The 22,586-nt window shown below is 39.7% G+C and overlaps 1 protein-coding gene across 2 annotated transcripts in view; it reads left to right on the top strand.

Annotated features, from left to right (window-relative positions):
- CWF19L2 (CWF19 like cell cycle control factor 2) overlaps positions 1-22,586 on the top strand; it is a 1,774,451-nt gene that overhangs the window by 343,271 nt on the left and 1,408,594 nt on the right. For both annotated transcript variants that reach the window (XM_044072604.1, XM_044072603.1), the window contains exons 6-7: positions 7,365-7,480; positions 9,437-10,212. In XM_044072604.1, the coding sequence (XP_043928539.1) occupies positions 7,365-7,480; positions 9,437-10,212 (892 nt within the window). The remainder of the gene's footprint in view (positions 1-7,364; positions 7,481-9,436; positions 10,213-22,586) is intronic.

Raw genomic sequence — 22,586 nt, 5'->3', positions numbered from 1 at the left:
TACCATCTCCTAACCACTTAATATGTAATTTTCTAGTTCCCAGCTCATCTTAACAATGACATACTCTTGAGTTTTTTTTTTCTCTTTAATATACAGCTGTGATTTCCTCAAATGTTTTCTGCCCACCAATCATCTATCCAACATACTAACTTATTTAGTTTCACACCTTGCAAATGTAAACCTTGTCTCTCTTGGTCTTAATTCTTGCCATGCATTTAACAGACTCTCCTGTCTTATCCCCCTAGATAGGGCTTTTTGCCTGTGCTTCTGAAATTCATCTGTTCCAAGTTTCATATCACTTTTGCTGTCTAACACTATATTAAAGTCACCCTTATGATTACTTTGACATCTCCTTTCTTTAGTGACTACATATTCTTCAGCCAGTTGTGGAAAACATTGGGTCGGTCTGTACTGGACCCATACAACAAGTTCAGGACCAATCTTTTTCCCCTGTCAGCCACCTGCCTCCTTCATATTTAACTACCTTTAGTGACTGACATTGTTTAGTGGAACCACATAAAATCTCCACTCCCTTTCTACAAACTCCTTTTGCCCAACTTGATGCTGTTTGTATTTGTTTTTTTCTAACTTTTTTGAGCTTTTGAGGTTTTAACTAAATATCTTGTAAAAAGAGTAAACCTAGTTCCTCCATGTCCGTCTTCGTTAACACTAACTCCCTCTTTATTGGCTTGATAATCCCTGCAACATTTCATATTGTCACCCATATTTTCCCTTTTTACCCCCCTCCACTCCTGATAAAGTACATTTGCCTTCCACTACAGCAGAACTAAGGCCCATGTGTCTTTGGGTTGGTAAGGTTCCAATCAAAACCCCCTACTCAAGCAGGTTAACATACTGTCTATCCTTGCCAGCAGGGTTAGTGGTTGATGAGCTTGGAGATCCCTCCATCCAGTGATTCAGTAATGTACTTCTTGAGTTTACTCAAAAGCATATCTACATCTTTATGTTAATGTCACATATCTACACCTTCATGTTAATGTCCCCTTACCAGCTGATGTAAACCTCATTACTGTTCTCACCAATACCCCATGATTATCCTACTTGGGATAACACAGCGCTGTATGTGACCCACACATGAGCTCACTCATTCACAGTACATGTCCATCAGAATACTAGAGCCAATAGCAGTAGAGCTATATTATGTTGGTTTGGCACACATTGTACATAAAAGTGCATTTGTCATAATTCCCCATCACATAGCATGAACATTTTCAAATACTATTAGTTTATTTATATTTATTATAAACACTATAAGTATTTTAATTGCAGTAGGCAATATTTACCTACCATACTAATTTGTACCTTTCCAGCTTTACATTCTCTAAAACTGCTAAGGCCCCTGCTGGGTTGGCATCTGGCATCCCACCTCCGCTGTTTTGCAGGTTTCGCACACATTTTTATTAACAAAACGAAAGGAATGCTATAGAATGTACAAGAACATTGACCCACAGGATTAGTAACCGTCGTTGCTTGCAGGCATAGTCCTGAACATGTTGGACTTATTTCAATAGAATAGATTCGGACTACTCTCATTTAAACATAAGTTTGTGGCTGCCCACAATGTCTCATATGTCCATTAGGTTCCTGAAATAATGCAGCATGTCACATCCATTAATTGCAGGTGATCTTGTAGCCATTACCTTATTATTATTCCAGGGAATTTCATTTCCTTGCATCTCACTAATGAAGATTGGTTGTTCGTTTTGCATTCTACTGTGTGTAAGCACTCATCATGATGGACAGCATAAAGATATAAACAAAGACAGAAAAATAGATAATTATGTGCAGCATTACCTAATTCCTTTTTGGAACACCACTCTTTACATTTAAAAATGCTTCCTTAACCACTTGCATGCTGTTTTCTTCTCTCATCATTTCTACCTCCCCAAGCTAGTGTTCTTCTCACCCGCACATCCTTCAGAACACTAGCCTGAGGTGATGTGTAAGAATGTCTGTTTTTTCCCTACTATTGCTACAGCTCTTCCCAACATTTCCGTATTCTGCCTTCTTCCTCCACCCTTCTTGGATTCCCCAAGTCACTTATCTCTTTCCAGTCTTCTCTATACCAGCACGTCTTTCAAAGGACATCTCTCCTTAATTGAATCATGTTCCTCAGGACTTCAACACCACTCTTTGGGATCACATTTGTCAGTGTATCTACATTGTTCCCAATAACCTTGTCTCCTCATATCAGGCATGTTTGCATTGTGTCTGTGATCTGGTTAACCACCTGCATCATTTGTTGCCTTTCCTTTTGCTAGTCTGTTACCACTTTCTTCTGGTCCCCTTCTTGCTCAGAATGTTTAAGACCAATTTCTTCTGTGCCTTTAAAACATTTAAGGCATTTTTTGCAACATTTGCAGGGGAATCCCGTCTTCCCTGTAACCACCAGTGATTTTTCCCTCTACCACATCTTTGTATATGTGTATTGCTTCTGCTACTTCATTCAGAGCCCACAATACATTTCCTTTGCAAATAACTTAGAGCATTGCAGGATGTATTAGAAATATTGCTGCTCTTGCTCGTCTTAAATCCAAAGCTGTTGTAAGCAGACCTTTTCATTTTAAATGTCAGCATTGCAAAATCATCTGCTGTTTTTATACTACACCATCTTGCATATTGACCATTGTGTCTGGTTCTGGTGGCAATATAAGGAAGATAGATTAAGGTAAAAGAATGCATCAGTAGAAACAAATTTCAGTAAACTCTCAGTTAACCGAAACTCAAGCAACTGGCACGCTCAAGCAATCAGCAAAAAAAAAATCGAAGAAATACAGTACAATTTTCATGTGTTGCACTTTCTGTTTTCTCTCTGCAGAAACATACCTTACGTTTTTAGAGTTTTTTAAAAAGGAAGATAGGAATACATTCCCTCTCTCCCCAACCTGAGAACAAGGCAAACCAAACAAATAGTATAGGGTACAGTGTTAGTCAGGCCTATTTTTAGTAGTAACTCTTAAGCAACCAGAAACTACAGTTATCTGGCATCTACCAATCCCTATTGGTGCCAGTTAACTGAGGGTTTTCTGTACTAAAAGGAAAGTGGAAGCTGAAGCTGGATTATAAAGAAAGGCTTTGGGTCTTGTACTGGAAAAGAGGGAGGAAAACAAATAAGGGCATGCCATGATATCAATATGCGCTAACATTTAAGCAAGATGGCTAAAAGTGAAGAAAAAAGCATGCATGTCAGCTGAAAGTGAGAAGATTTAAAGCAGACATAGATAGGACATTTACGCTCTGGAATTCAATGTTGTAGAGATGAAGTGTAGGTCATTTGAATTGTTCAGAGGGTACCTGCAATTGATGGCAGAAAAGTTGGGATGTGAAGGGGGGAAGATTTATATGAGATAGCTGCATTCCCCACCCCATTATATTTATATGCTGTAATAATTGTTTATTCATAGTAGCACCCAATGGTAGGTGCAATGTATGCTTCTTCTTCATAGACATCTCTTTGGAACTGTGTGTTTTTGCCAAGTTCTTAAATATTGTATGTTTGTAGATATCCATTGTTCTGATGAAGTTCATATTATTGTGAACAAAAGTGCTGAACCCTACTGTTCAGTAAAGGTGTAACACCATTGGTCTCATCGTCCTTTGTGGCTTGGCTGCATCTTTTCGTTTAGATATCCAAAATACCCAAAACCACAATCTGAGTACTTGTTAAACTCAAAGGAAAAAAATGCCGCACTAGAACGCAACAGAGTTTTTAATTACACAAAGTTTTGCACGCTTTCGTTCCAATTGAAAAGGAACTTCATCAGAAATAATGTGATCCCTACTTTCTTCCTTTGATACACTTAAAAAAGGCACCAAAAAACACTGGCAAAAATTTAAAGGTATACCCACATTAAAAAATCAAGTAATATTCCCAAACTTCCTGCATCAAATATAGATATATATATATATATATATATATATATATATATATATATATATATATATATATACGATAACATTTAGTAAACAATAAACACGTAAAATAGCATATATGATCAATTAAACTATTTAAAAACATTTTAGAAAAGTAAGTACTATGACAGGCAGTCTGACTTAATCTTCAAAATAGGCTTGATAGATATTACGTCATTAATACCTGGTGGGGCAGTGGCATTTAATAAAAGCTGCCAGTGAAGCTCCCTCTTCTCAGCAAAGGTTTCCCAATCACCACCTATCTATCAAGCCTAGTTTGAAGATTACTGTTTACTAATTTTTACCGCATCTGCTATTGTGTTTTTTTATACAATATTTACTTTTATATTTAATGGTGTTGGTGTTTAGCATGCATATATATTTGATGCAGGACGTTTGGGTATAGTACTTGATTTTTTTAATGTGTATATACCTTTAAATTTTTGCCAGTGTTTCTGATCAGTTATTTGTTTCTTTTTATCCCAAGGCTCTGGGTTTGCTTGTCTCTAAACAGACAATTTATTCTTGGATTTCTAAGTCAATTTTGTTTTATGACTTTCATGATAAGACTCTTCCTGCTCCTGTTAAGGATGGCTCACTTCACTAGGTCTGTGGCTTCCTCTGCTACATTCTTTACAGGCTTGGGTACTAACACCATTTTAGAGGCAGCTACTTGGTCTTCTGTTCATATTTTCACCAAACATTACAAGTTAGATAGCATTTCTAGATCTAGGGCAGGGTTTGCTAGAGCCATTCTCCATGACTTTGTAGAAAGCTGTTCGGTGCCTTCCTCCTCCCAGGGTTCTTATTAAGCTTTCATATTCTCCCATATGTAAAGAATACTGCAGCATTGAATAGAAGGACATAGAATAGTTGTTTAAAATCTTAACATAACCATAGATGTCCTTTTCCATGTTGCAGTATTCTATCCCTCCCTACTTCCCCCCCATACCTTGATTTTTTCTTGGATGGCCGATTTATGCTTTGCTCTGGTGTTCTTACTGGGTCATCTCAGTTCTGAGGATTGCATGTGCAGATGTCCTTTTATGGCTGATGTTGCTAGCACATAGTGCGACGTCCCACGTTTCTGCAGTAGCTAAAAGCTGTTGTATGCTGGCCAGACATTGGATTGCTTGGGCTGACGACTTCCCACAAGCAACATAGAAGAGAAGGACATCTATGGTTGTGGTAAGATTTTACACAACTATTCTTTGTGTTGTAGTTGTACCTTCTTACAGATTTCAGTAATTTCTAGAGTGAGATAGGGGGACTTTAGTTATTACATGCTATATGGCATTTATGTTTCACCTGAAGATGGCTTTTTGCTGGAGACTTTTAAAATGGCTATTGCTACTTTGCACCGTCTTTGCGAATGATAAATGGACCACTCTACTGCTTTACCGTTTCAAGTGGGTTGCAGACACACACACTCAAGAATATTTACTGTTTCCTTTATAAAATGGCCTGGATATGTTCGAGACAGTTGAAGAGCTAGATCATTATTCCAATTGTTACTTTAAAGTATTATCTCAAAGAAGTCCATGCTGTTTGCCAAGGCACCTTTGCCAGGACATCTTTCAACAGGTAAAGCACCAGTACTGATGAACTGTGATGTTTATTCTCCAAAACCCAAAGTTTTCTCCATCTCTTTCTCATTTTCATCCTCTAGTTATTTGTGGTACCTATACCTGCTGTCCATGTGCGATATGATTTAGGTCCCACCCAATCAATGTGGAACACAGTGTGTCCATCACCTTAGTCATGATTATTTCCATTCTGTTGAGTGGGTATAAGATATGCCTGTTTTTTTTTTCCCCAAATATATGCTGGACTGCTTGGATGGTTAAGTGGCTAGAAACAGGGATTTACATAAGATGTATAATTATTTACTTGCAGGCGCACACTGTCTGTTATCCAAATTCTATTTTTCCTTTCTCTATGCTTGTGTACAGTGATTATATTATGTGCAGTCATCATTCTATGCATGCTTTGTAGGTGTTTGGCATGCTTTATCCTCATTAGTGAACAGTTAGTCACCTGGTGAAATCTCTCTGAGAAGTCTGAATGCCACAGACATTGACTCGTTCATTCATTTTTTACCATGTAAATCTAAATATATTTGACATGTTGAAAGTAAAGGTTTGAACATTTCAGCTCTTTTAGGTTCCAGGTAAATAAAAATACAGTACTTTGATCAAACAGCAAGAATTTAAAAGGTGTGTTACAGTCTATTGATTTTTTGAAGATTTGAAGCATTTACTGAACCAGATGGATTTTTGAAGTGTTTTTATACAAACTGCTACATTTGCTGTACTAATTTCTACTTTTTTCCAGTTTGGACAATGTGATAAATATTTTAATGATACATATTATATAGGGCAGACTGTGGTACTGCTGGGAGTATAAAGATTATTTCTTAGATTATCTGTACTTGGTTATATAGAGGAAAGAGATACTGAAGTTTTCAGTGGTTTGGTGTTGCCTCATGCATTGTATATTGTTTATTGGCAAGTGCAGAAGTAAATACTTTGGGCTGTATTCCTACCAGAAGTTGTCTTGAAACTCTAGATTCTTATTGAGCTTTGACACTCCCTTCCTAGATCATTTGTAGGTGGTCTTTCAAGATAACATTTAAAATACCAACAGTTGTTGTAAGGCATTACGTTGCTTTAATTTTAAGCACTAGTATCCTTTGTTATCTTTAATGCTTTAATGTTTTAAGGTATAGTATCCTTTGTTAAAAAGCCTTACTTAGTAATTTGTATTTGAAATCAGTGATAATGTCCAAAAGAACAGTTTTGAGCATGAGGAAGGGCAGCATGTATACTTTTAACTTAAATACATCAGCCTATGGCCTACCGTAGCCCAGTTAACAGCTATATAAATTAAATAAGTAAAGCAACAGTGTTTTCAACCCCCTCCTTTTGCCACCTTGTTTTCCTTTGCAGTAATTAGAATTACAGTTGATGTTGCACAGTTATTGTAACAGGAGAGTAGGATAAAACTGAAGATAACCCACTATTGCAAATGAGACAGTGACATTTGACAGTTGATTGGCAAAGAGTGTATTCATTTTAGATTATTATTTTTATCATTTGAAGATACAGGCATATGTCCAAGTGTAGGTTTAGTCTCAACTGCTAGAATGGGATTCCACTTTTTACTCATAAGTCTTTATTTTGTTTGGAGGTACTGTTTGGCCACTATTTAGTGAGCTTGTAAAATAAATGCTTTTTGTTCTAATTACATACAAAATGAAGAAAGATGCTTTGACACTTGTTTAATTACTGCACACTTTTGCGATACCAGATATGTATTAAAATCTGACATTGAGTTAAAGTTACAGTAAGAAGAAAATTAACTTTTTCAGTTAAAGAATATTTAAAAATGTATATAATGTATTGTTCATTGGTCCATGCTTTTTGCCATAGCTACTGCTGTTGAAGATGGTGGTTTGAGCTGGTTGAGAAAATCATACCAACGAATGAAAGAGCAAGCTGAAAGAGAGGAACGTAATGTGGAAGATGTTGTAGCAGAAAGATATGGGGTAAGGCCTTTTCAAAGTTAGCACTTCATGTTTTGTCATCGTAGCTTAACCTTGTTAGGTGACTGTAAACTTGTAGCTGTCTTTTACTGGCTGTTATATAGGATGTTAACCCAAGGGACTTTGCCTCACAGTGTTTTATAGTGGGCAGCTTAACATGGTTGCATAGGATAGGGTATTTCAAATTTAACTTGCAGGTCTTTAAGCCAGCCTTATCCTGTTGTTGTAGTGCTGTTCACAGCAGTAGGTTGGAGCAGTCATATGTACTTGTTGATTGTATGGGAATTCTTTCATTACTGGGAATGCTTCATAGGCATACTTGGATTACAGCCTTTATGCTGTTAGGAATTGCTTGTCTTGCTCTTTATCTTCTCTGTTCTAGAGTCTTGAAAGTACTTTGCTTTTGAGAACACAAGTAGGCATATTATAATTACTGCATCGTCCCATTGTGAGGATGGTGGGGTGCAGCAGGTGTTTTGGTGGGGTTGTAGTCTGTTTTAATGAGTGGAAAATATATTTCAAGCTAAGGAATTTTTTGAACACTTGCCCTGTTTTGGGTTTGGTAAAGGTCTTAGTTTGGAATTGGCGGAAGTTAATTCTGCTTGTGTGGGTTATATTTGTATTGTTTTTTTTTATTAGTTACTGTAAATAAAACACCTGTTTGACAATAAGTTGTCTTTATCATAGAACTGCTTAGTCATAAAAGCATAGCTTTAGTAAATTTACACCTACACTACTGAATGGCTAATTTGTGCAAACAAATTTCAGTTGTCAGAGATTATAGACGAGTACTTTAAGCCCAGAATTAATTATGTTGTGCAGATGGGTATGAATTACAGCTTTTGATAGGTGTGGATTTGTGGGTAAACTAGTACTTTATTTGTTCAGGTAATGAAACTTGGGGAAAAATACAGTTCCTTCTTTACAAACTGTTCTGCCCATGATGGTTTTGAGTATTATCATGTAATTCATCCTGCAAATTTGAAACCTGACTCCAGAATGAGAAGGTGACACCACTGATGTGAGTAAAGGCAGTGTTGTACCCTAGATCTCAGAGCTTGTCAGATAAGCTTGACAGTTCTGCATACAGTTGTTTTTTTCTTGTTAATATTACAGCTTATCCTTTTGCATTGTGTTTGTTTTTAATACTTGGGTTTATCTGCCATGCTTCTTTATCTGTTATAATGTGTTCATGTTATACATGGTTAATGGCTTGAAAGGATCCTGTTACCAGCCCACCCACCTAGTCAAGCACCATGAATAAATAATCAGTGAGTTTTCATCCATGACCTGAGTGAAATAAATATATTGGATTTAAATAATTTGCTGTTGCATGTATAATTTGTTTTGCCCACATACCTATTGTGATCATCAGATGCCCATACCACATTGACCCATTTGTCCCCCGCCCCTCTGTACACACACTAAAACACTGTGAAAGGGGATGGAGGCAAGAACTGAGAATCAATGCGGTTGTCCATCTGGGAGAATTAAGAGTGTTATATCCCTGCATTTTTAGAATGCATGGTGCAATACTTGCTGTGTAGAGCAATTTGTGAGTGCTCTGTTCTACACACCTATGCCCTCAGTTGCAGTGTGTGTAGTACTTCACAGGCTCACATCCCTAATGTAAGTCTACATTTTCAGACCTTCCTCCAAGTGGCTGCTGCGGTGGGACTGTCAGTATTCTAACACCACGATGGACAAGCCAGCATTGGTCATTCATTCTCATCCCTCCCCAGTTGACTGCTTCAGTCCCCAGCCTACTAATCATACCCAGATTATCTAGGGTATAGTCAGGTCCAAAATCTCTGTAGTGCATAAATGGCATTTATTTTTCAAATATGATTGAGATTTTTAGATTGAATGTTTTCGTATCTTGTATCTAGAATGTTTACACACTGAATAAATACATAGCTAGAATTTAAGTTTCTAATGTCTTCAAACATATTTTTATAGTCCATGGAAAAATTTCGAATGAGGATGGAAGAAGCTGAGAAAGCCTTAGGTCTGCAGAAACCAAGAGAAACAGATTTTGGGAAACAGAGGTGGAGGATGCCAAGAAACTGGGAGTCTGAAAGCTGTAAAGGAAGTAAAAAAGGTCAATATGAGAAAAAAGATGATTATTGCAAAGCAGGTCAGGAAAGAAAGCGTGATAAGGAATTGCTACAAAACCTTGATCGGCAGAGTGAATGTGAATATAGCATGGAAAGGCACAGAAATGTGCAGACGGATGTGGACACAGAGGGAAAGAATTTGTTTGAAAATAAAGTGTCAGGGGAGAGTAAAGAATGTAAAGATGTAATTAAAGAATCCAGAAAGAAAAAAGACCTCAACAGAGTAAGTGAAGAAGCTGAATTCTATGACAGGCGACAGGAGAAATATTCATCTCTTACTACTTTCAAATCAAAGTTTTTAAAGCCACCTGATGATGAAGATTCTTCAACCAAGAGCAGTATTTCAAACATTAGACATACAGAATCCTCAAGGTCTCTAAGCAGCTGCTTTAGAAGACCTAAAGATGACAGTGATGGCGAGTCTGAGCAGCAGAAGGTTCAGACAGCTAAAAGAGCTAAGGAGCAAGTGTCAGACAGTTACTCATTTCTGACAGAAGAATTTGCTTCAAAAGAGGAAAAAAATCAGAAGGTTGCTGAAGAAAAAGCACAAAGAACACAAGAAGTGAGGAGTCCTGTACAAAGAGAACATACAGAAGGCAGTAGTATATCACGCTCTAGGTATGTTATGTTTTATTTTGATTTGAAAATGCCAACCTACATTTTCTGGAAGTAGCCTAGAAAAGTGCATCATATAATAATACTTTACAGTTTTAACAAGATTGCCACAGGCTTTCATCAGGCTGTGAATGCTTTGAGCACCCTTTATCAAACAATATGATATAAAAATTATAAATAGAAAATCGTGTCTGTGTGTGCGCGCGCTCCACAATATAAAACATGGAATTAATAAAAGAACGAGGATTGAGAAAATAAGGCTGGCATTAAGAATGTTTGGTTCATTATTGCCTGATTAGAGTAACACATACAGTGCCAGGACTTCCTCAGACCTTTACTGACATGCATAAGCTAAATAAAACTAAATATGTTAGTTGTACAACTGAAGGTTACAAATCACAACTTTGATGAAAATACAAAATGTTAAATCATTATAAATCAAGGAAAACATGCAACTAGTTCCAGTAATAAACAGATAACTCAATATAAAGATAGCTATTTTTTTTTCAGACTGAATTGGAAGAAAAATATCTCATTCATACCAGAGTAACTATGTGCATTTAATAACAGTTCAAATTCAGGTTATGTTGCTAGCAGTGGATTGCTTCAGTATCATCATGCCATAGATTTGAAGTGGCCTGAACTCTGAACTAATGTTGACTTATTTTGCTTATATATACTGTTCACCTTTTCAGCATTTTTACTATTCTTTAAGTTAAGTTGAAATTATATTTTGTTTTTCTTCCTATTTAGGCCCTGCATTGCAATACAATTGCATTTTGCAGTTAGCAAGCTTGTTTGTATAAAACTTGTTTAATATATGCATTTTAACTGCATCAATGCTGCATGCACTGCACATTTACACTACTTTAAAATATTTACCTTTTATGTCACAGTCCGGTGATCACATGGAGGGATTCAAACCAACAGAGCTACAATTATAACAAAATAGGCATTTAAAAAATAAAACCAATCACGTTATTAAAAAGAGCAGCACCATCTGCACAGACTACTTGGATAGTTTCATATAAAACCCTTTGATCATCCGAGCCGACTTTGTCTGATGTTTGGAACAGAACAGTGTGTGCGTGTGTGTGTGTGTGTGTATATATAAATATATATATATATATATGTAAATATATATATATATATATATATTTTTATATATATATATATATATATATATATATATATATATATATATAGATATAGATATACACACACACACACACACACACACACACACACACATATGTAAATGGGTCACACTTCGAAGACTGACTCAACAGAAAGTCGAACTTCATATGGTCCAGACCGTATGACTAACTTTCCGAACTGTCTTAGCTTTTGAATGGAGATTCTGGTACAGTGGAGATCAGGGAATTTACCTCATCTCAGAGTTGGTATATAATATATGCAGGAGGTGGAGGGGGTGCAGGGGAGCTTGCCCCCTTGCAAAATTGTAGATTTTAGTGATTTTCCGTATTTCAACTTTTTGTAAAGTGATTCATATAGTCTCGACCATATGAAGTTCGACTTTCCATTGAGTCAGTCTTCTGAGTGGTATATCTAGCTATCTATGTATGTATCTACACACACACACACACACACACACATATATATATATATATATATATATATATATATATATGAATGCTATATATACATATATATATATATATATATATATATATATATATATATATATGTATGTATGTTCTTTTATTCATCTGTTGCAGTATTCTTTACATGAGGGAGTTTCCTGCCAAGATGACCCAATCTCGGCCAGTTTGTCAAAGTCTTTTATTACCAAAGTGTGTGGTACATCTGACATAAGCTACTGTCGGAAGTAGGCCATAAAAGAGACGTTCGTGCGCACCATCCTCAGAACTTCTTTGCCACCAGTCGGATCGTCAAGGTCCGGACGTCCGGATGCTGGAATCATTTTCTTCAATAACGATAAGTACCCCATTGGGGAATCATTTTGTCTTTTGCTACTGCTTTGTTTTTGAAGTTAATGTCATTCAGGAAAGGGAAGTGTGACTGTGGAGGACCAATTCCACACAAGAATAGTCATCCCCAGTCCTTTTTCTGTCTCCGGGTCCACCACAACCATAAAAACTGTTCAGTTTGTCAATCTTGTGTGCCCAAGACCCTCTTTAGTTGGCAAAAATCTCTCACTATTTACTTGGAAAACCAACGGCTTAAGCTTTTAGCTTGGAAGGTCCCTCGGATCCAACAACCGATCCTACTAAGTGGAAGGCTAAAAAAAACCTAGGCCCGAAGTGGAAGCTGCGCCTCTCTCAAAGCACACGAGTGCTCAGAGACGCACTCAGTCGCGGATCCAGATCCACAGGTTGAGCCTGTTTTACAGGCCACCTTGGAAATGGACATAGGCACATCCAGAGAGGCGTCACAGACATCAGCTCCTGATGTCCAGGGGGAACCTAGGCTCATTGTGTCTGAAGGCCCTAGAGGAATAACCCAGATTATGGTGAGAGAGGATGTTGAGATGGATCTGGTTGAATGTAGGGCTACATCTGTCCCTCCTTCTCTGTATCAGTTGGATACTCCAACAAAGAAAAAACAGAAAACTAAACATACCTCTTCCCCTCCAAACTCTCAGAAGGAGTGGCAGAAGTTTACACAAGGCCTTTATGGCTCAGAGGCCTCCCTCCGGCCAAGCAGGTTTCCCCCTTGCCTGGCCTTCTTCCCCCCTTGCCTGGCCTTCTTCCCCCCAAAAAAAGGACCAGGGCCCAAGCCACTTCAGAGGAAGATTGTTCATTTGATGAGGATAGTGATTAATTGGCTTACTCATCCCAAATCCCTTCCCTCTTGGACTATGCTTCCCCTGAGGAAGATTCAAATGGGACAGAATCCCCTATGGAGAAGATTTCCTTTGGTGAGATCATTTTAAACGGGGCAGCTCAGAAATGTCTGCGGTCCAAAAACGGTATTACAACCTAAGTACAGACCCTAGTCCTTCTGCCATTCTTCCTGTTATCGCAGCTTTTTTGGATGCTTTTGCCTCCATATCTTCACACCCTGACTCTCAACCTCCAGCTCCAAAAAAAAAACAGATATTACAAAGTGCCTCAGGATTGCAGTTTCCTTTTCAAAGCCCCTGTGGCAGACCCCTCTGTGATTTCAGTAGCCTCTGATAAGGCTTCTGGGTAATTTCCTTCTACTTCCCTCCTCCCTTCGGACAAGGATAGCAAACAATTGGAGAGGCTGGGTAAGAAAATTTATACTTCAGCTACTTTAGCTTTCAGAGCCCTGAATTACCAGACCCAAATGACCCAAGTACAATATGGAACTCATGTCACAACTCTCCAAGACAGTATCTGATATGCCAGACTCTGAGAACAAGGCCATGGCATCCTTTCTTACTGCTGCATCCTCTCAGGTAGCCAGACATTAAAGCAAATGCAACTATGATGCAGTAGAGGCCACTTCACAGGCTGCAGCTTCTTCCTCTGCACTAAGAAAGTTTGCCTGGCTAAAGCTTCAGTCCCTCCCTGAGGACGTAAAGGGGAAACTTATGGATGCCTCCCTGGACAACATCACTTTATGTGGCAGACCCTCTGCTGAACTGTCCAAATCCCTGCAAGAAAAGAACAAGGTGCTAAAAGACCTTCAGTATGTCCTGGTCTCTCCTTTGCCTAAATTCCACAGCAACTACCCTGGGAAACAGGTCTTTGCATGCAGGCAATCCTTGATCCCTCAGTCAAAACTCCCCAAGTGGTTCAAGAAAACACATCAGTTTTCCTCTTCTTCCTCTGCTCCCCAGTTGGCTAAACAGCCCTTTCATGATAGGACAGGCTCTTCCTTCTGACTCCTTAGACAATCTTGGCTCCCCTCCCCTCTCCCTGTGCCTTACTCTATCCCTTCCAACCTGGGAATCCATCACTCAAAACCCTTGGGTGCCTATCATCATAAAGAATGGATACTTTGTGGTAGGGCGCACAGTACTTCCCTTCAGGGGTATCCCTTAACCTCCAAAAGAACAGGAACCTCTTTGCCCCCCCAGTTCTACAAAACCTGATAGAACAGGGCACAATCCACCCCATGTCCCGTGCTCAGAAAGGAAAATGCTTGTATTCTCGCATGTTCCTAGTTCACAGGAAGGAAGGACCTTGGAGACCCATCCTAGACCTCTTCTGTCTCAGCAGCTTTCTGAAATTACATGTCTTCAAAATGCTAACTTTCCAGACCCTCTTCCCCTTTATCCTCCCTCTGGCCTTCTTAGCTTCCGTAGACATCAAAGATGCTTATCTCCATATTCCCATTCACCCCAAATACAGGAATCTCCTACACTTCTCTGTGGGCTTCTGACATTTTCAATTCTCTGCCATGCCTTTTGGACTTTCTACTGCTCCAAGAGTCTTCACAAAATGCCTAGCATCTGGGGTCACCCTCTGCAGACTCCAAGGCATCCAAATCTTCCCCTACCTAGACACCCTTCTTTTTCAAGCCAAATCTCCAGAGGAACTGAACAACAACCTCCACTCAGCCATAGCCATTTTGCAAAGCCTGGAATTCACTATCAACTTCAGAAAACCTACACTTGCCCCATCCCAAGACCATGTCTTTCTGGAGTGCAGATTCCAAATCAACAAAATGGTGGTGTTACTCCCGCCTCAGAAGGCTCAAGAAATTTCCCTTCTTTTTTCAGAGACCCTCCCCCTCAAACTCCTGTCTGCAAGACAGTTTCTATGAATCTTGGGACTGATGACCTCTACCATCCCTATGCTTCCATAAGGAAATTCTAATGGTTTCTGAAATCAGTGTGGTCTCAGCATGCCCACCCACAAGATTTTCAAATCCCACTTCTACCCTGCCTCAAGGAGGAGCTCCAGTGGTGGATAAGACAATTGTCCAAAAACACAGGACTGCCCCTAACTCAAGATCTGTACAAAGATGCAGTGGATACAGGTTGGGGAGCAGCTGTGGGCACTCACACAGTTCAAGGTGAATGGATATCCTCTCAGAGGAAAGACCACATAAGTGTAAAGGAGATTAAGGCACTGATTCTTGCCCTACAGTCCTTCCAACCCCTTCTGAGGCTGGGAAGGTTGCATTTCTACACAGACAATATGACTGTTTTGTGATATGTAAACAAGCAGGTGGGGCGGCATGATCCTACCTCCTTTGCAGACTAGCCTTACAGGCCTGGTAACTAGCCTGTCTACTAGAAATATCTTTTCAGGCAGTTTACATCACTTCCAATCAGAACTCTGTGACAGACACACTGAGCAGATCCAGAACACAAGCCCACGAATGGATGCTTCACAGGGATGTGTTCCTGGACATTGTCCACCAATGGGGTATTCCACAAATAGACTTGTTTGCCTCCCCTCTGAACAAACAACTTCCAGAATTTTGTGCCACTGAACCACATCTTCAGACATGGAAAGACGATGCCCTGTCATTCTCTTGGAAGGGGGAGTTTCTGTATGCATACCCTCCTGTACTACTCATTTCGAAAGTCCTGCTGAAAATTCAACAGGACAAACCAAAAATATTTTGCTGGTGACTCCCTATTGAATCCAAAATGAAAAAAACACTCGACTCACCACAGCAAAAGGAATAATAGCAGTATAAACCTATCATCACTACAAAAGCAGAGAACTCAGTAAAAATATTTTAATGGCACTTTAATAAAGCAAAAAGACAATAAAACAAGGTGAGTGTTTTCGCAGTTAAAAAGAGAGCTTCATCAGACCAACATAAAGCATTGGATAGACCGACCTATATTAAAACAACATAATAGCCAATCAGCATACACCACCAAGGTCACATGTACAAAATTCATTCAGAAAATGCAACTCCATTCATAAAACAGTGGCAAATCAGATCAGTGCCTTAAGTATCATCTTAATAGACAAGGCTTCTTTCAAGCCAGGAAATTTGTCAGCTTGCAAATGAACAATCCATTTCAGTTCTGAACACTTTTTTATGTCACACCTTATATTTTCAGTGATTGCCTCCAAAAAAAAAAAAAAAAAAAAAAAAAACCCTTAAATTCATTGCTAGATCCTAGATCATGCACATATCTCACTAGAGCTTTTGTAAGTTTACCATTATGAACATCACGCAAGTGCTCAAATGTCCTGTCTTTAAGAGCATGACTGGTCTTACTGACATAAAAGAGATCAGAGGTAGAGCGTTAAACATAACAAATAACATTTTTTGTCTTGCAGTCTGCGTAAAAATTAAAGGTAGTATAAGAAGTCAACAGGGGATGCTCAAGCGAACACTTAACACATATATAAGCAGAAGCAGCACAAGATCTACAAGGGAAAGCGCCCTTATGAATCGAGCGAAAACTGTCATATCCAAAATGCTTATAGCACAATTGTCTCTTCAACGATTGATTATTATGAAATGTAAACTTGGGTACAGGACCAACTAAATCTTTTAAAGAATTATCAGTCATCAACACTGGCCAATTTTTCTTAACAATATCCCGCACAATTCCCGTATTGCTAGAATAGGTAAAGATAATCCTTGGTGAAGTGCTGTGATCAACATTCTGAAGGGTCGTGCCACTAGTCCGTTCAGCAAAAAAAGGTTTAGCAATAGTCTCTCTCAAGGGAAGTAACTCAACAGCAGCCTGTTGCATCTCCCTATGGGAGTACCCACGAGACGTGAATTCCTTAGAAACTGCACCTACAGCCTCAACGGCTGTGTGATCATCATTGTGAAGCCTCAAAATTCTAAGTAATTGGCCTTTAACAGCATTCCTGGGAACATGCCTCGGATGCATACTGGCTTTATGTAGAATATTCTTCTTACATGGATTCTTAAAGATCCTAGTCACCACATTACCTAGTCTGTCTTTGCTAATTGTAGCAGTTAAAAAAATCAGTGGAGTCTTTAATACAGTTCATCGTGAATCGCAGAAAAGAAGTAGTGGTGTGAAGGAATGCTATAAGCATTTTGGATATGACAGTTTTTGCTCAATTCGTGAGGGCACTTTCCCTTGTAGATCTTTGTGCTGCTTGTGCTTATATAGTTCATTTGAGCATCTCCTGTTGACTTCTTATATTACCTTTAATTTTTTATGCAGACAGCAAGACAAGAAATGTTGTTTATTATGCTCAGCACTCTCCAAGTGATTGCTTTTATGCCGGTAAGACCAATTGTGCCCTTAAAGATAGGATATTTGAGCACTTGAGTGATGTACATAATGGTAAACTTACAAGCGCTCTAGCGAGACATGTCCATATGATCTAGGATCTAGCAATACGTTTTAAGATTTTTTGTTTTTAGTCAGTGAAAATATGAGAGGTGGTGACATAAGAAACAAGACTGTGTGTTCCGAACTTAAATGCATTGTTCGTTTGCAAGCTGACAAATTTCCTGGCTTGAATGAAGTCTTGTCTATTAAGCCGATACTTAAGGCACATGATTTTAAAGCACTGATCTGATTTCTCACTGTTTTATGAATGGAGTTGCATTATCTAAATGAATTTTGTACATGTGACCTTATTGGTGTATGCTGATTCTTTATTATGTTGTTTTAATATAGGTCGGTCTATCCGATGTTTCATGTTGGTCTGATGAAGTGGTCTTTTTAACGGCGAAAGCGCTAACCTTGTTTTATTGTTTTTTTGCTTTGTTAAAGTGCCGTTTATATATTTTACTGATTTCTATGGTTTTGTAGTAGTGATTGGTTTGTATTGCTATTATTCCTTTTGCCGTGGTGAGTCAAGTTGTTTTTGTTTCGAATTCTGTTTGCTTTGCTGCTCGACGTTCACCTGCATACTGGTCAGTTTTTTCTTCTGGTGACTCCCTGTTGGCCAAGACAGCACTGGTTTCCCCCTTCTTCTACATCTAGCCAAGGACAGTCATCACAAGTTACCTCACAGAGTGGACTTACAGCTGACCCTGTGGGAGATAGAGCTCTGATTCTTTTCTGACACCTTTATTCTGAGGATGTGCTTCAAGTCTTGCAGGAGGCTAGGAAACCCAATACCAGAAGATCTTACCTTTCCAAATGGATTTTTCCTTTGGTGTCTTGCTAGAAACCTGGACCCATTTACGGTGGATACCCCTATGGTTCTGTCATATCTGTGTGAATTGCTTAATGCAGTCTTAGCTTATTCTCCCATGAAAGCACATTTGTTAGCTATCTCTGCTTGTCTGCTGCTTTTCCCTCCTGTAGCTTCCAGATTTGAGGCCAAACAATTTCTGAAAGGCGTCCTCTGTAACCCCCCCCAGGATCTTAACTTTGTGCTAGAGAGACTGACTCAAGCTCCTTTTGAGCCAGCCTCTTCTAGCTCCCTCAAACACTGTACCGCGAAAGCTGTTCTTGTGGTGGCTATTATCTCAGCTAGGAGGGTTTCAGGACTACAAGCCCTTATGGCATCTCCTTCATTCTTGTCCTTACACAAAGACAGGGTTTCCCTTTACACTAACCCTTCCTTCATGCGAAAGTTTGCGAATGAATTGTCCTTAAACCAGGCCATTCATCTACCTACGTTTTCCCCTCTCCCCAGAACAATAGTGAGAGGATCCTACACACACTTGATGTACACAGACAACTCAGGTTTTATGCGCACAAGACCAAACCTGTTAGAAAATGAGACCAACTGTTTGTATCATTCCACTCCAGTGCTCTAGGATTGCCTGTGTCCAAACAGACTATGGCCAACTGGATCTCCAAATCCATTTCATTCTGCCATACACACCATGGTGAAGTCCTTCCTGGCACAGTCAAAGCTCACTCTACAAGGGCAGTTCTTCCTCAGGGGCCTTCATCAAATGGCTGGACACTAACTCCATTTTAGAAGCAGCTACTTGGACATCTGTTCACACCTTCATAAAACATTATAAGGTGTATTCTATTTACAGATCCAGGGCAGGGTTTGCCAGGGCCATTCTTCATGGTTTCCTGGAAAATTCATCTGTCACCTCAACCTCCCTTTCTGCATGAGCTTTGGTATTCTCCCTCATGTAAAGAATACTGCAACAGATGAATAATAGAAGGACACGGATTAGTTGTGTAAGAACTTACCATAACGGTAGATGTCCTTCTCTTCTGTGTTGCGATATTCTGTCCCACCCTCCTCTCCCACTTCCTTGTGTTCTTGGATGCATTGATCCTTTTTCCCTTGGACTGTCTCTCTGCCTGGGGCTTCTGATTTTCTTCGTGTTTCACTGTTGCAGTCATTACATTTGGGTAATCTGCTGGCAGGTTGCCCTCAGTCGGCCTGAATATCAAAGTCTTGGGTCCTGCGTCGGTTGCTGTCTCCTCTTCCATGACGTCAGGTCATCAGGGGTATAAAACATGCAGCCGACGCCATTTTCTTCAGTCTTCCTTGCCGCACAGTGCCCGAAGTAGAAGCAGTTCGCAAGTGCCCGTCGGCTGACTCCTGAAATTTTTGCATTCGAGTTTCAGAACCAAAGTCTTCAATTAAAGCTAAGAACCCCGTTGGGGAAACTTTTTCTTGCTCCTTATCGATGTCAGTAAAAGTTAATAATTGCATTACTTGTGGGAAGCAAATACCTCATAAGGATTTTCATTTGTACTGTATTCCTTGCCTAGGCCCAGATCATAACGTGCCTTGCTGTCGGTTTTGTGCTAGATTCAACCAACGCACTATTAAGCGTCGGTATATCTTTGCTTCAGAATATTTTGGAAACAGATTTAATTACCCTGAAATGTCGTTGGATAGCAATCCGACTACCGGAGTTCACAAAAAACGCAAAGAAAAGGACAGAGACAGACCGTCAAGGTCCTAAACCAGACAAAGCTTCTCCTAAGCCAGTCGCCAGTTCACCGGTACTCAGTGAGGCGCTTTCGCAGCCCCTGATACCTGCTACTTTTGAGTCGCAGGCTTCTACCGAGACCCATGCGGAGTCCGGCATGCCACGAGATTTACAGAGTATTGTACCAGTGGATGTCTCTCCCTCGGGTGGGTCCGGAGCCGCTGAGCAGGCACCGGCTTCTGAGGGTGTTTTCAAGCCTCAACATTTCTATATAAAACCAACGCCAGCTTCAAAAACAACTTCAAAGGCTAAAAAAATGACCCATGGGCCACGTGCTCAGGACCCTATGCCTAAAAAACAGATGATCAAAATGGCTGAAGACTTAATTACCTTGATCAGAGGTTCCCAACCCCCTCCTGATAAGAGGCCTAGGAAAGACACTGATTATGACTCTTCAGATCAGGTTTCTTTTTCTTCTGATTCCTCTTCTGATCAGGAATTTTCTATATCACCCTATGAGGATTCAGATGCAGAAGAATCCATCCCATCTGTATCTCGTCCTGAAGATTATTCTTTTGGAGAAACCTTGCATACTTCAAGGGAACATTTTCATTGGGAGAGTCAGGATTTCTCGGAATCAAAAAAGAGGCTTAGGGATTTCCTTCTTCTTCCTCAGCATAGGCCTTTGGCTATACCTCCTGTATTCGACATTGTTGATGTGTTTTTGGAATCAAACATGGCTCCTGATTCCCCTCCTCCGGCTCCTAGTAAGCCAGACAGATATCAGAGGGTTCCTGACTCCCACAAATTTTTATTCAAAAATCCTGCTGCTGACCCTGAAACCTATCTCACAGGGTCCCAAAGGTGTAAAGGCCTCTACAGCCAAAAATCCCACCCCCTAGAGATTCCAGGGCGCTGGATAGATGGGGAAAGAAGGTTTATACATCTGCAATCTTGGCAATTAGGGCCTTAAATTGCCAGTTTCATATGCTTACATATCAACAGCATGTTATGGGATTATTGAAACAGAAAATGATGTTGATTTCTGAATGTGTGGAAAATAAAGAATTATAGGAATTATTGCATGCAGCAGAACAGGTTGGAAAGCATACTTTGCAATGTGGTTTTGATTCCTTGGAGGTCTCTTGCAAGGCCGCAATTACTGGATCTGTGATTAGAAGGCATGCCTGGCTCAAGGAGCAAAATCTGCCTGATCATGTTAAAGCTAAATTGTTGGATGCACCTTTACAGCATGATACTCTGTTTGGTAATAAGGCAGAAGAGGTTTTAAAGAAAATGGAAGACAAAGCTAAATCTATGCAAACTGTAAAAGATTTCTTACATGTGCAGCCTCCCAGATTCAGTGGACACTGGCCTACAAAAAATTGGTCCTTTCCTGTGTCTGACGGAGCCTCACGAGGCAAATCCAGGAGCTCAAAAGGCTCTAGATGCCAATCACAGGGTTCTTACAGGTCAAAGCAATGGGGTGCCTCTACCTCCAAATCTGAAGGAAACAAAGTACAACCCTAGAGTAAACAGTCTCAATGACTTCCCTCTGCCATCACCAAGCACTTATCTTTTGGCAGCCCCCTTAGGGGGAAAATTAGCACTTCATGCTCAAAATTGGCATTTAATAACCCAGGACAAGTGGGTATTAAACATAGTATCCCAAGGGTACAGATTTCATTTCCATACTTGCCAGATCTGCCACAAAATCAATGGGCAGAGGCACAAAAACAAGTTACGTCCCTCATGGATATGGGGGCTATTCATCCAGTACCAGAACAGGAAAAAGGGCAAGGGTTTTATTCAAGACTGTTCCTGGTACCCAGAAAAAACAATGCCTGGTGCCTAATACTGGATTTATCAATTTTGAACACATTCTTGGACATCCCAAAATTCAAAATTCTGACTTTGCATAGCTTCTGCCCATGCTGGGCAAGAAAGCTTGGTTAGTGACACTAGACTTAAAAGAGGCATACCTGCATATTCCAGTAAGGGAATCGTGCAGAAGATACAAGGCATATTCAAGGCTGGTTTTATGCATTACCAATTCTCTGCACTGCCCTTTGGCTTATCTACTGCGCCCAGGGACTTTACAAAATGCCTGGCACCAGTAATTACATTTTGCAGACAAAGAAGCATACAAATCTATCCCTACTTGAACGACTGTCTCATTCAAGCAGAAAACAAGGACATTCTTCTTCAACATCTGACATTTGTAAAAAGGCTTCTAACATGCCTAGGGTACACAATAAACAAAAAGAAATCACAACTGGTACCCTCTCAAAAGATTACATTCCTGGGTGCAAGCATGAATACAATTGCCCCAGATGGCTTACCTTACTCCTGACAAGCAAAGGCAAATGACTATTTACTTCAAACAGGTGGCAACAAAAACCCAATTATCTGCAAGACAAATTCTGCAAGCTTTGGGGTTCATGGCATCCTGCATTCTACTAATTCCATATGCAAGACTGCATATGAGGAAACTACAGTGGTATCTAAAAGGTTTACGGAGTCAACATTGTCACAGTCTGGAAACAATGTTTCCTCTTATTCCCTGCCTGCAACAGGAGTTTCTTTGGTGGGCAGAGACATGTCACCAGAACATGGGATGACCTTTCACTCTACCCCCTGCCTTTCAAACCCTAACTACA

The sequence above is a fragment of the Protopterus annectens genome, chromosome 5.part0 (assembly GCF_019279795.1).
Source record: "Protopterus annectens isolate FY-2018-M chromosome 5.part0, PAN1.0, whole genome shotgun sequence".
Lineage (NCBI taxonomy): Eukaryota > Metazoa > Chordata > Ceratodontiformes > Protopteridae > Protopterus > Protopterus annectens.
The sequence above is the reverse complement of the archived record's forward strand: the minus strand, read 5'-3'. Positions and strand labels throughout refer to the sequence as shown.